At 47.2% G+C, this 13,433-nt stretch overlaps 1 protein-coding gene across 1 annotated transcript in view; it reads left to right on the top strand.

The window, feature by feature from the left end:
- The window catches only part of MYO5B (myosin VB), a 134,972-nt gene that overhangs the window by 53,692 nt on the left and 67,847 nt on the right, over positions 1–13,433 (top strand). The window contains exons 15-17 of the mRNA XM_009273831.1: positions 4,277–4,426; positions 5,103–5,200; positions 10,275–10,361. Coding sequence (XP_009272106.1) covers positions 4,277–4,426; positions 5,103–5,200; positions 10,275–10,361 — 335 coding nt within the window. The remainder of the gene's footprint in view (positions 1–4,276; positions 4,427–5,102; positions 5,201–10,274; positions 10,362–13,433) is intronic.

A 13,433-nucleotide genomic window follows, 5' to 3' on the forward strand; every position in this document is an offset into this window, starting at 1 on the left:
ACTGGTTTGCTTGGCCTTAAAACATGGAGTTTCTTAAGCCATTAATGTGCGTGCCTCAGGACCAAAGATTTGGGCTTACTTGGCCTGGAAACTAAGCTAGTGCTCCTTGGGATCAGGCGTTAGGACCTTGTGAATTCACGGTGGTGGCTCTGTAGGAGACACCCAAATCTGCATTTGTGATCCGGCTTAAAAATGCAACATCGAGCAGCCAAAGTTGAGACCGTATGCCTCTGGGGCACCATTGTTTCCACCAGACTTTGTGTGGTGTAGGGAAGGAATATACCTGCTCTTCTCCAAACCACTTCAAAGCCTCCTCCAGCACGGGCCAGCTTGTTAACTTGCATTTATTTTTTTGCATTACAAATTTTGAATCCCCCCTGCATATTGCAAGCAGATGTGTCGCGTATCCAGATGTCTCCTCTTTGTGCTACCCTCCCTTAGGTCTACGGCTGGGTGTGACCTTCCGAATGCCACCCTAAATAAGGAGCGTGATGAGGGGGAAGGGAGGAAGTGTTATTTTTAGGAGCCTTTTAAGCAGGATTTGGCTCTTGCCAAAGTAAGAGAGATGAGAATGGGCAATTAATTGAGTGTTGTCAGTGGCTTGCCCTCCGTCTAAGCAATGAAATCACATGAAGATGGCAAGCTGTGCAATTTTCTCATCCGTGGAGGTAGTTGCGAGTCTAATAACTGTGAAACTGGGCTTTAATAACGCCCAAATCAAGATCTCTGTGTGTTTGGGAAGCTCACGGCTTTTGCAGGGTAAGAACTGGGCATAATTAGAGCTTATTAGAAATGCCAGGTAACCTGCAGGAATAATTGATGCTGTACGATGAATTATTTAGCCAGTGCTGAACTTGCTGTTGGAGGTAGTGCTGCAGAACTGGCGGTGTCTGATAGGGGTTTCTGTTTGACTTCTCCCCGTAGCCGCTGCGGAGTAGGTGCAGAGGAGAGCATTGGGGTAGTGTGTTGTAGAGTGGGGAGGACGGTGCCACCTGCAACTCATTCCTTAAAAAAAGAAATTAAAAAAAAAAAAATGTGGAAGTGGGTTTATTACAGCATCACCTCCTCTTCTCTCTCTCTCGTATATAAGGACCATAATATAACGTCAGAGTGGGCTGGGCTTTGGTTTAATAGCAACTGGTTTGCTTGGCCTTAAAACATGGAGTTTCTTAAGCCATTAATGTGCGTGCCTCAGGACCAAAGATTTGGGCTTACTTGGCCTGGAAACTAAGCTAGTGCTCCTTGGGATCAGGCGTTAGGACCTTGTGAATTCACGGTGGTGGCTCTGTAGGAGACACCCAAATCTGCATTTGTGATCCGGCTTAAAACAATCTCAAATGCGCTTGGTTCTGAGAATCTTTGGGTGATAGCTTGATGAACTTCTGCCTTTGAGCCGTTTCTTTAACGATGTGGGAGCGGTGGCTGTCGTCAGCCCGTGCCGATGCCGTGCTGTCCCGGGAGGAAGAGCGGCGCTTCCGTTGGCAGGAACATCCTCCCCTCCTCCTGCAAAGCCTCCAAAACCTGATCTTCCGCTCTTCTTTCGCTAACCCCGTTGGCCGGCAGATTCAGTTTTCCTGATTTATTTTTTGTTTGTTTGTTTTGTTTTCCTTTCACCTGCCATGTGACCTCTACAGGTATAAACAAATAATTTTTTTTTTTTTTCTTTTGCTGTAAAAAGCAACCTGGTTTCTCTGAACTGAAAAGAGCAGCAGTGGCAATGCTGAGTCTGCCACTCAAATGTGCTAATTTGACTAAAACTTAAATTTGTGCTGCAAAAGGCTCTGCCGCGAGGACTTTGTCCTGTACTCAGGCCTGCGTACAGTATTCACTACATTCCTCTTTGTATTCCCACTAAGGCGATACACGGGGCAAGGGGGGGAGCGCTGTCAATTTAACACGGCAAGGACTTGAGCACCTCTTCGTCGGCAAATGCATCGCTGATGAAGTGCTCCCACCAAGGCAGAATTGCCTTCTGCTAATTAGAATGCAACTACGGCCGTCAACAGGATGGTGAAAGAGACTTTCTAAAGTGGCTAATTAGTTTTGTTAGCGCTGGTCAGCTAAAACAGTTGAGAGTTGATGTTCTTTGAATTAAGGAAACTGATTTGAATACCGATCGAAAGCGTACGGGCATGCTGTTAATATATTATATTCCAGTTCTCTATAATTACAAATAATGCACCAATGGTTTTGACTCTGACAGTTGGGAAGGAGGGGATCTGTCCTTCTCGCTTACCCCCCCAGCATCCGTGGAATAGGTCCTGGGCTGCTAAAGGTGATGCCTAGTTTTGCATTACGCAAGCTGAAAGCTCACCTCTGAGATTCTTGTTGAGCGTTTGTGCAGGAGCAAGTACTCCTGTTATTAATAGCAAGCGGACAGAGGGGTCGATGGCACTCCCAGCTGTGCATTGAGAAGATATTTTGAAACCTGAAATTACAGCCGGGGGTTTTACCGCATTGTCAAGCACGAGATAGTAAAGTGGAGCCTGTGTTGGATGTCTTCCAGCACCAAGCACGTGCCACCCAAACATCCCGTGTTTGCAGGAGGCAAAGTAGCCGAGACAGTGCCATGTCATCAAAGTACAACAGCTGTCAGGATGTCTTTTTTTGGGATAGAGGGTTAGGCAAAGAAAGCGCGAGCCTTTATTCTGGTAGGAGTTGAGTGAGCTGCAGAGATAAAAATAAAAGCTGTGAGTATGAAGCAGATCCTTAGCAGGTGCTGTCTTGGAGCCTGCAAGCAATTTGCTAATGCAATGCAAACAGTTTCCTTTCTGTGTTGGTATTTAGGCTGCTGTGCTAGTAAGCTGCGCGAACAGCCCGCGGGACCGGGGCTGGAAATATTCCTGTCTCAGTCCAGGGATGTGGCAGAGACCCAAGGCAGCCCTTTACGGCACGGGGCTGCCCGTTAATGTCCATTTATGAAGTTGCAAACCCCTGCACTCTTCTTGGGTGTATTTCCAGTATGATCCCAAGCTCAGGTTTCGGAGAAGCCTGGGGTGGAGGGAAGAGCGCTGTGCAGTGCACCGCTGCCTCGTGTTTTGGCAGTTTATGAAGTGGCAAACCCCTGCACTCTTCTTGGGATCTTACTGGAAATACACCCAAGCTTGGGTTTCGGAGGAGCCTGGGGTGGAGGGAAGAGCGCTGTGCAGTGCACCGCTGCCTCGTGTCAGTGTTTTCATGTGGACATGTCGGGCACGGCGTGCCACGGACAAGGGAAGCGTGATGCTGGTGCCCTCTGCCACGGATGCTCCAGAGCGGGTGTTGCTGGTGGTCTGCGTGCTGCTGGGGTGGCATCACAGGTGCTTTGGCAGCGTCACCGGGCTGGAGCCCAGCTCAGCTTGGTGATAAGTGACATCCCGCCTGGTGACAGTGGTTTTTCTTACATTTAAGAATTTACTGTTTGAATGTAAGCACAGCTGTAGCGGAAACCGGCGTGGGTGCGTAGCTGGATTTGAGACGTGAAAATTTAACAGCTCTGCTAAACAGACCAGATTTATTGTGACTTACTTAGTATTCAAGTTCCCCAGCCTAATGCAAATTTGAAGATCCTGCCCCTTAAAAAAAAAAATAGCATTAACTGCATTTGCCAGCTCACCTGTTCTCCCATTTATGAAGCGGAAACGTTGCTGCCGGCTTGTCAGAAACCCCAGACTTCAGGGATCTGAGGAGCTAAATGTGGTGCTTTCAGGGCTGCAGAATGGCGGTCCTGCTGTCGCCTTGCTTGTTCACGCTGAAATGCAGGTAATTAGTGAGGAAGTGCTGGTGTCTCTTAATTCTTCGGAAAAGCAGGGGTGCCTCTAGGGCTGTGGTGGGAGTGGGCTCACGTGGAGTCCTCACGTGGAGACGCCGTTCCTGAGGGACACGCTGTGTGGGCAGCATCCTTGCTGCCATCAGGACTGAATGAGTAGCTCGAAACGAAGCCTGGGAGCAAGAGTCACTTCACGTTCAGGAGGTTTTGTGCCTTGGACATGTCAGTGATGCAGCCTTTCAGCTAGCCATCCTCTTTTTTTCACTTGTTTAATTTAACGTGCACATTTCAAGGTTTGATGAACTACAAAACAGAATGGCCAATGGTTCTGCTGGCGTGGTTTATGTAGGCAACGCTTCTTGATTTCACTTTATTGCCCTTTTTTCCCCTTCCTGCTTTAAGATGGTGTCACGGTTTAATGCTCCAGGACAGATGGGGGAAAAAAAATGACCGGAGCAATGCGACTTGGGTGGGTTCATTCAGCAAAGAGCAGGGCCAGAGGTGCTCAGATGTCGTCTTTTGTTTTAGTATCAGATGGTAGCAGACTTATTCCAAGATGAGAAGGATGCTGCACCCACCACTTCCATGGGAAAGGGAACATCCAAAATCAGCGTCCGTTCTGCCAGACCGGTGATCAAAGCTGCCAATAAGGAGCACAAGAAAACGGTGGGGCACCAGGTAACGTACAATATGAGCGGGTCGGTCGACGGCAGGGCGGTGGGGCAGGTGAATCCGGATACATTTTTACGGTTCAGATCTTGTTTCTTCAGTTTGAAGTGGAGATAAATAAAAAGCTGTTGGAGGGAGAAGTGAGGAGACCTTCCCGTGACCCATGTTGAGGATGGGAACAGTTTGGCTGTTGCATTTTGGACACCTTCTAGCAGTGTCTCTGGAAGAGCAGGCTCGAGTAGTCTTGACTGGAAGGAGTTGAGACATGGTCTAAGGAGGGTGGAGGCCACTCTGGGATTCACTGGACTGTATCCCAATGTACTATGGTGCTCTTAAATTGAAGCAACTTGAGAAAAAGAGCATTTTTTCCCTTGTGTTGGACAGTCAAGCAGTGCAACAGGGGCCCAGAGGGGTTGTGCTTTCTCCACCTCTGGAGATTTTCAAGACCCAAGTGGGTAAAGCCCTGAGCAAACACTTATTGCTGTTGTACATCATTGAGCTGGAAGCCCTCAACCCACCAGTGTCGTCTTTGAATTGCTTCTGTATGTGCGGGGCTGATGGGGAGGTTCACGCTATGTCACATCCAGAGGCTGGCACCGCAGGTGGCTTCTTGCAACGCCTGCCAACTTGCGTGCATGGTACAGCACCTTCATCCCTCCTCAAAACGAGTGGTTTTGTCTTTCAGTTCCGCAACTCGCTGCATTTGCTCATGGAGACTCTGAACGCCACCACCCCGCACTACGTGCGCTGCATCAAGCCGAACGACGAGAAGCTCCCCTTTAAGTAAGTGGGCTTTCAGATGAGCAAATGTGATCAGCATTATAGCAACAGTGTCCTCTTGCTGAAGAGATTGCCCCTCTTGACATGTTGTTCCTGTAACTGGAAGGTCCCCGTAGTTTGCTGGAGTCGCTTCTCTTGGGTTTCATTATGTGGTTTTTGTGCCCCTGAAATGAAGACTAATGCAGGTCCTAGTAATCCGTAGATATGCTCTGCTAATACTGAGCATCCTCGCTTTGCAATAATAGGGTCTTTGTACGACTTCATCTTAGAATTTCTTTGATTTAAATAGTTATAGTACTAAACAGTGAAAAGTAGCAGAGAAAGAAATGAAAAAGTGGAGATAAGTAGTGTGCTTGCGGAACGGCTTGTAAAATGAACAAAAACGTCTTGGTGCTTCCAAAATAAATGTGGAAAAAGTAAAGACGTGACTTCTATCAACTTCAGGCAGGTTTCCAGGTGAGTGAACAGCTGAAGCTGTTCTTGAAGCCAGTCTTGATCTTCCTCGGTAGTTCAGAGGTGTATTGCAAGCTGTGAACGCTGCGAGCAAATAGCTGTTAGCCTTGTTTGACCTCTTAAATAAGGTATTTGTGCCCAATTTTGTTTCCTGTAACTCCAAAAAAGGTTGGCCGTTAGTATACAGGGACCTCACAGGTCTTGTTGTGATGTCTTCTAAAGGCCCTGGCATAAACTGCAGGCGGTGACATTTAATAAGGCAGTGTTAGAATTGTGACCTGTAAGCGGGGAGGCATTGCCCTCCAGCTGATCCAATGTAGTCTGAGTGTTCCCGGTGAGCACGGTGCCACCTCGGAGCGCAGAGACGGCTCCAACAGCATCCTGCAAAGGAGGACGAAGCATCCATAAACAGGCTCAGCCTTGGTTGTGATATGCTGGTGGCTATGTATGCACCAGAAGGCTTCCCCAGCTTGGCTCCTCTCCCCCTGCAAACAGCAAAGTGAACGGTATTGATGGTTAGAAGACATTCAGGAGCTGGCTTATATTTAACTGATTCATTAGATAATTAGCTGTCAGCTCTGGAGAAGGCTATGTTGGCTGTCTGTGCTGGGACGGCAGTTTCTGTGGTCTGTTTTATCTATTTCACGTACCATTTTGTTAGGTACTGGAGGTGTTCGGGGCCTCGATCTCGTTGCCTATTGCAGAGATTGTCCATTGAAATGAATTTCAGGATTACACTTTTTGTTTGATTGCTTTCTTTAGATAAAGCACAAAAGTATTTTCTAACTTTCTGCAGTGGAAGAGTGGTAGATGCTCTGCATGGTGAAATGGCTTCACCTTTCCAAAGAGCGTTTCCAAGACTCCATGTCCCTGCTCGGCTCTACTTTCAGCTCATCCATCTTCACTTCTTTGCCTTTAACTTTGCAATTCAGTTTTTCACGTGATGCTCAGGATGCAGTTAATATCGTTTTATAATCGTGCAAGCTCCTGATTGTCAAGGTGCAGTAATTATCTAAACGAACTCAGTTGTACTTCTAAGATGTTAGGGGTAGCAAATACCAGGAGGATAATTCTGCATGTGTCTGCTCGCAGTCTGAGTGATGACTCGGTCCGATGTGATGCTCCCCATCTGGCAAATGTCAGAGTTGTCAAAGCTGGGGATCTTGGGAACAGAGGGCAAAAGAAAAATAGACACAAGAACAGTTCTGGAAGAGCAGCGCACAGGTGTCTGCAGTCGGCAGCATTGCAGGAGTCACCATGGGCTGGAAATGACGGGAGGGTGCTTTGGGTTGGTGTGGTGGTGTTACAACCCCATCTACAAGCCAGAAAGCACTGGTTCAGGTGTCTTGTACCGGGGGTTCTTCTGCAAGAGATCATCTCCCTCCTCACCCATCATGGATTGCTTAATTGAAATTGTGATCTGAGAATCTTGGTCAATGTTGATCTTACTGCCACCAGCTTGAGGAATTTGTATCTGTAGCGTGGCTCGGATAAAGTCTAAAATTCCTCAAGCTGGTGGCAGTATCTGTAGCGTGGCTCGGATAAAGTCTATTTGCTTATATGTAAAACTTGGGTCTGGTGAATTGGGATGGCTGTAAAGGAGTCTGCGTTTCAGAGGCACTTGTGCTGAAAAATACACAGTGCCAGGAGGCATCAGTGAGATGAAACATCAGTGGCACTGCCCTGGGTTAGCATTGAAGTGGTATCTCGTAGCATGCAGAACACTCGGTGTTACCTTCGTTGATTGGTAAAAAAACACGGACCTTTTTCTCTTCCTAAAACATAACATTTTTCAGCTCACAAGAACATTACATTTTTGCTAAAATGAGATGTTTAGCCTGGAGAAGAGAAGGGACCTAATAGCAGCCTTCCAGTACTTACAGGCGTTACCAAGAGGACGAAGCCATGCTCTTCACAGCGGTGCGTGGTGGGAGGACAGGAGTCAATGGCCACAAATTGACATGAGAGGTTCAGACGGGAGATCAGGAAACATTTTTAAGGATAAGGAAACAGCCTACCAGTGGAGCAGGCTTCCTAGAGAGGTTGTGCAACCTCCATCTTTGGAGGTTTTCAGCCCTTGACTGGATAAAGCCCTGAGCTATGGGTCTGCCCCCGCAGCTGCCCCAGCTTTTGAACGTAGGAGGTTGGACTAGAGGCCTTCTAAGGTCTCTTGCAACCTGCATTATTCTCATTCATGCTTTATATCTTGGTGCAAATGTAAGGTTTGTTTCTTTGGGAGGTAAGGGGTGTCAGACTTCCAGCCTGGAGGGAGCGTTGGCACCACGCAGTGATATTTGCTGCATCTGACTGCAGGCTGCGTTTGAGGTTGATCCCTCATGGAGAAGACTTCAAAGAGAGAGGTGTGAGGGGAATACCTGACTTCAGCTTGTACCTTTGACAATTTTCCTTCCAAATTCTGTTTCAGGCAGAATTTGTGATCTCTTACTTGAGTTTCCAGGCCAAAAGCAACCTGCTAGGTGCTTCCACCTGCCATGGCAAGTAAGAGGAGTCCGTAATAATGTGTATCGTCCCACTTTTAAACTCTTTATTTCAGCCTCGGCCCGTAGCTGGAGTTGTCGCTAGAGAGGGTCCTGGCTTTCCATGCTGATAAATCACTGCAGCCACTCTGGTTACTGCATTTCACCCCCCCCGAGCAGGGCTTGGCCACGTTGCAGAAAGCTCCCCCCGTGTACAACATACATTGCCCTGGGATCTTCCGGGACTGAAGCTTCCCTGTCCATCTGCCGGTCCTGTTTATTATTTATTGTTATGGAAATTGTACCCTTGTGGATTCTTCCTCGAAGCGAGTGACAGCCAAGACTGACTTTCCACCCTGCATCGTGTTTGCTGTGTTGTAGTGAATAACTTGCTGTAGACTTGACAGGTCCAGGGAATTTAAAAATGCACAAAGTAGCAGGGGCTTATTTCTTATGCTGCTTTTGCACAGCGGAGGCGAAGCAGAATTATTCATGCACTCTTGACCTGCAGGTATAAATACTTTGGGCTTTCAGGAAGGTACAAGCAGGTACCTGAGAAGGTTTCGTTCCTCAGCCTTGTTCTGGAAACCTAATGCAGCTATGGACATCCACATCGTCCGAGTCCAAGCCTGATCCGGTGACCTCTGCCAGGGTCCAACGTCTTGAGCTGGGACCTCTTTGTACATTCGGTGTCAGGGGCAGAAGGAGGGAGAAGCGGTGGGGGACGCTGGTACCTGCGCTCTGTGCAAAGATAGACCGATCTGAAAGCGGGCTCATGCCAGGAGCCAGAGAGAGCACTGCCCAAGTGTTCAGCTGGAAGGTGGCACAGAGTTTTTCAGCACAAATTGCTGATGGAAATGAGATGCCAGTGGTGAGGGGTAATGCCTGCTAGAAAGAGGAGGGCAGACAGCTGAGAGCCAGAAATACCTTGAATTTCCACGTGACACCTACCAAAGCCCTTAGTCTGTGTCCTGGTTTCAGCTGGGACAGAGTTAGTTTCCTTCCTAGTAGCTGGTACAGTGCTGTGTTTTGGATTTAGGATGAGAACAGTGTTGATAACACACCAATGTTTTAGTTGTTGCTGAGCAGTGCTTACACTAGTCAAGGACTTTTCAGCTTCCCATGCTCTACCGACTGAGAAGGCTGGAGGTGCACAAGAAGCTGGGAGGGGGCACAGCCAGGACAGCTGACCCCAACTGGCCAGAGGGACATTCCATGCCATGGGACGTCATGCTCAGTGCATAAACTGGGGAAAGCTGGCCGGGGGGGGCCGCTGCTCGGGGACTGGGCTCATTACAGTCGGTAGATGGCAAGCAGTTGCACTGTGCATCACTTGCTTTGTATATTCTTATTATATCATTTTATTTCAATTATTAAACTGTTTTTATCTCAACCCACGAGTTGTTCTCACTTGTGCTCTCCCAATTCTCTCCCCCATCCCACTGGGGGGAGAGTGAGCGAGCGGCTGGGTGGGGCTCCGGTGGCGAACGCGGTGAAAACACGACAGTCTGGAACATGAGCACCACCGTTCGTGGTAAACTCAATGGTCTGCAAACCTGTGGGACCTGTTAATTACTCGGTTTTGGTATGGAATTTAATATATCAGATTTATTTTGCTGTTGAATTGGATTTCTTTCTGGAAAGATGTTGTTGCCCTTATAGCTGCAAAAATAATACCGTCTGGTTCAGCAGGCAGCTTGTGATGGGGTAGCCTGTTCCTTTCTTTACCGTAGTTGTGTTGCTTTACATAGCTGGGTAGGTTATGGCTGTAGGGACTAATTGCACCAGATTGTCATCGTGTCCCAAGAGTACCGCTTGGCATCGGCAGTAGGGCAATAGCAAGGTCCGTTGCACTTGAAAAGCACAACGTCTTGTGACAGGGAGGGAAAACGTGTGACATCTGTGCAGCCTGTTCCCAAAGCGAGGCATGGGATTTGTGGTTATACTGAGGTTTGCAAGGGAATGGCTGTGGACAAAAGCTATCCATGGATGTACGGTTTTCTTCAGTCTCTATGCTAATGACGAGAGCAGAGCTCTTGTCCATAAATCGGAAGCTAATTCCTGTCCCCAGAAGAGTCGCTATCGGGTGGGTTGATGATGTGGGTTCCTTCTCGCTGTGTTAATCTCTATCCTAAATATAATTGCAGATTTGATCCGAAGAGAGCGGTGCAGCAGCTGAGAGCTTGTGGAGTGCTGGAGACCATCCGCATCAGTGCAGCTGGCTTCCCGTCCAGGTACTGTGCTGGGAATTTGCCGTGGTGGTGTGCTGCTGGCGTGCTTTACTCAGCAAGTTCGTTATCGGGGGCAAGGGAGGGAGAAGAAAACACCAGCGTTTGCAGGGCAAACAGGGTTTATTTAGGTTGGTTTATATCCAGGCTAGATTTTCCCCTTTTTATATATTTTTTTGATTTATTTTGCAAAACCCCCATGAACTCCTGGGTTCCTCAGGTCGAAGAGATTCATTATCAAGCGATGAGCTGCAAAATGAGGCTGCTGGAGGGTGTGTTGTGTCGTGTCCAGCATTTCGGCTGGTGCTTTCAGTTTGGTCCTGAGAAGTAATTTGATGTGATGAAATCTCTGAAAATGCTGGTGCGTGGCAGATAAAGGAATCCAGCTTTGATCCCATATGGAGGCGGACAGCCAGTAACAAAATAATGTCTCTATATCCTCTGCATCGAGCTTGCCTGGGAGCAAGTGTTGCCCTGCCCGTCCCTGCTTGCCTGATGCTCCCCATACAGAAGCTCCTTGCACTGTATGGTTTGCTTTCCTTTTTTTTTTTCTTTCTGGCTTCAGACACCTGCTGCAATAGTAATTTCAGCCAAAAAAATTTTGATTATACTTGCAGAGAAAGAAAATAAGGGTTGTAAATTATTATTGCAGGCTTTCACACCGCACATCCAAAGCATACTAGGCTTCAAACTCTTGCATCGTAAAAGGAAAGGTTATGGGTGGTGTGGCTCTTGCTGATTGTGATACAGAATTCAAAAGAGGTGTTTAGGGCCTAATAAATCAGAAAACATAAACTATAAATAAGCCCTGAAGATGACAAGGGCGAATAATTCTAAAAATGCATCAATTGCATTTTAGTGCCAGGCAGCTTTGTGTTAATGTCAGCATAGCCATCAGCCTTTTTATATGGAACAAAGGAGTTATAAATACGCTCAGTAAAGAGTCGGCTAAGTGTGATGTTGAACACCACGAGAAACTCCCTGTCCCGGTTTTTGGGGAGGAGCGTGCTGCCTATCAGTTACTCTCATCTCCTGCAAAGCTGCAAAGAGCCTCTGACAATTGATGGCAGCTTCCATGCGTCGACGTGAGAAGGCTCTGCTGCGCTCTGCCCGTCTAAAACCTCTGTTGGCCAGTGACCTCCATGGGCAGGCAAAAACCGGTGATGGGGATCTCCCTGGCCAGCTGAGCTCAGCTCCTTAAGAAGGGGAAAAAAGAAAAAAAAAAAAGAAAAAAAAAAAAAAAAGAAGGTTCATAGAAACCAATTTCTCTCTCCTCTGCCAGCGTGGAAGGGTGGCAGAGAGGTGAATGGAGACTCGGGTCCTCCTGTTGGGGGTCTGGCCCTGTTAGAAGACCCAGCACCACCTTTGGCTCCCATCTCTGAAGTCTTCAAGGCGTTTGTGGAAGTAACTGTTAAAAAGTTGCTCCTAAATTACATGATCTCTAAGCCACAGGGGAAAATTAAAAACCAGCCCATGAGTCGGGTCTTTTATTACCTTCTTTGTTAAAGTAGCTGCAGGGCCAAATCCATCTGTCTGTCCTCTTGCACTGAAAGCCCTAGAGCAGTGGAACAGCTGTGGTTTCATTTGGAAGAGGCCACAGAAAGGCGGTTTTATGCTCATTAAGCAAGTGGTCGTGCTCCCCAGTGTAGTGGGTGCTCCTGGCTCTGCAGCTGTGGGTCCCGGGGAGGTTTGGGGAGCTCTGACTTGAGGGCTGCCCGTGGGTTTTGCTGCTGGTCTTAGCATAGCTGCAGGGATACCCTGTTCCTCTCCATTCATAGTTTTCCTGATGTAGCATTATTCTGCGGGAATATGTAATCTTATTCTGTGGGAAATATAATAGATGTTTTAGTTCTTCCTGAGTTTTTACATCCATGAGACCTGCCTCAGTTTTCATCCCAGCGAGCGCTGGTTATTCCTCCGTATTTCCTTACAGCATTTTTCCATCTCTGCTCACTTAACTCTGCGGTTTAGACCCTACGGCGCTAAAATCGACGTATCATTAGTAACTGGGGAGGGGGAACAGAGGGGAGAAACCGCTGCAGCACCTGGAGACCAGCCAAGATCTATTTACAGCAAATAATTGACCGGTGCGAAGACCGCTCCATCCTGAAAAACGCAAAAGCGATGCTTTCAGCTCTGCTTGCATGCTTTTGGTTATGAGGTCTTTTTTCCCAGGACACTAAGAATACAAAACTCTTCCATCACTGCAGCTTGTCAGCTTTTGTTCTTCCTCCAGGGGGAAAAAAAAAAGGGTACAAATAGCTATTTCAGCCTTTCAGAGTGACCGCCTCCAGTTCAGTGTTTGGGATGCTTCAAGGACAGATTTTTGTTTATTTTAACGTTTCTAGAAGATAATTGTATACAGGAACAACTCTGCACTAAATAAGATACCCAGTTTGGGTTTTGGTAGTTCTTCACCCTCCTTGGTCATAAAATTCCAGTTTTGAAAAGCCAGACCCAGGAGCTGTGCAACGACATTGAAAGCTTGTGAATAATCTGTATATTTGAATTGGGTTTATAAGCCAGCGTGGCAAAAGCTGCTTCTACAGGATCTTATTCTGTGGGAAATGTAATAGGCATTTTAGTTCTTTCTGAGTTTTTACATCCCTGAGACCTGTCTCAGTTTTCATCCCAGCGAGCATTGGTTATTCCTCCGTATTTCCTTGTATTTTGAGATAAGTTGGTTTATAACGGTTGATTAAGGGTCGCCCAAAAAAGGAGGGTCGTTGCTTTAAATTTAAACCCTGTGTGAAGGCTATAAATTTAAACCACTTAAAATAATCATGCAAAACTTGATCTCTTGTGAGTTTTGTTTCACTTGGGTGTAAGCGATTTACCTTTTAGAGCAAGAGGGAATTTTCAAAATGTTTTCTCTCGAGAGTTTTATTACAGAAACAGGAGAAAACATTTATTTTCACCCTGTAGTATTTAGATCTGAATATTTTCCAGCATACTGTCACAAGAGTAACTTCTGAGAGTGATGTGGCTTTGGGTCAGAGATTTCTGGGTAAAGCCACCTTCCGCCGTGTTATTTCACGCCTCTCCATCGCGGTTACTTTATGGGTTGAAGAATTTAAT

This window comes from Aptenodytes forsteri, unplaced genomic scaffold, assembly GCF_000699145.1.
Source record: "Aptenodytes forsteri isolate BGI_AS27 unplaced genomic scaffold, ASM69914v1 Scaffold31, whole genome shotgun sequence".
NCBI classification, from domain to species: domain Eukaryota; kingdom Metazoa; phylum Chordata; class Aves; order Sphenisciformes; family Spheniscidae; genus Aptenodytes; species Aptenodytes forsteri.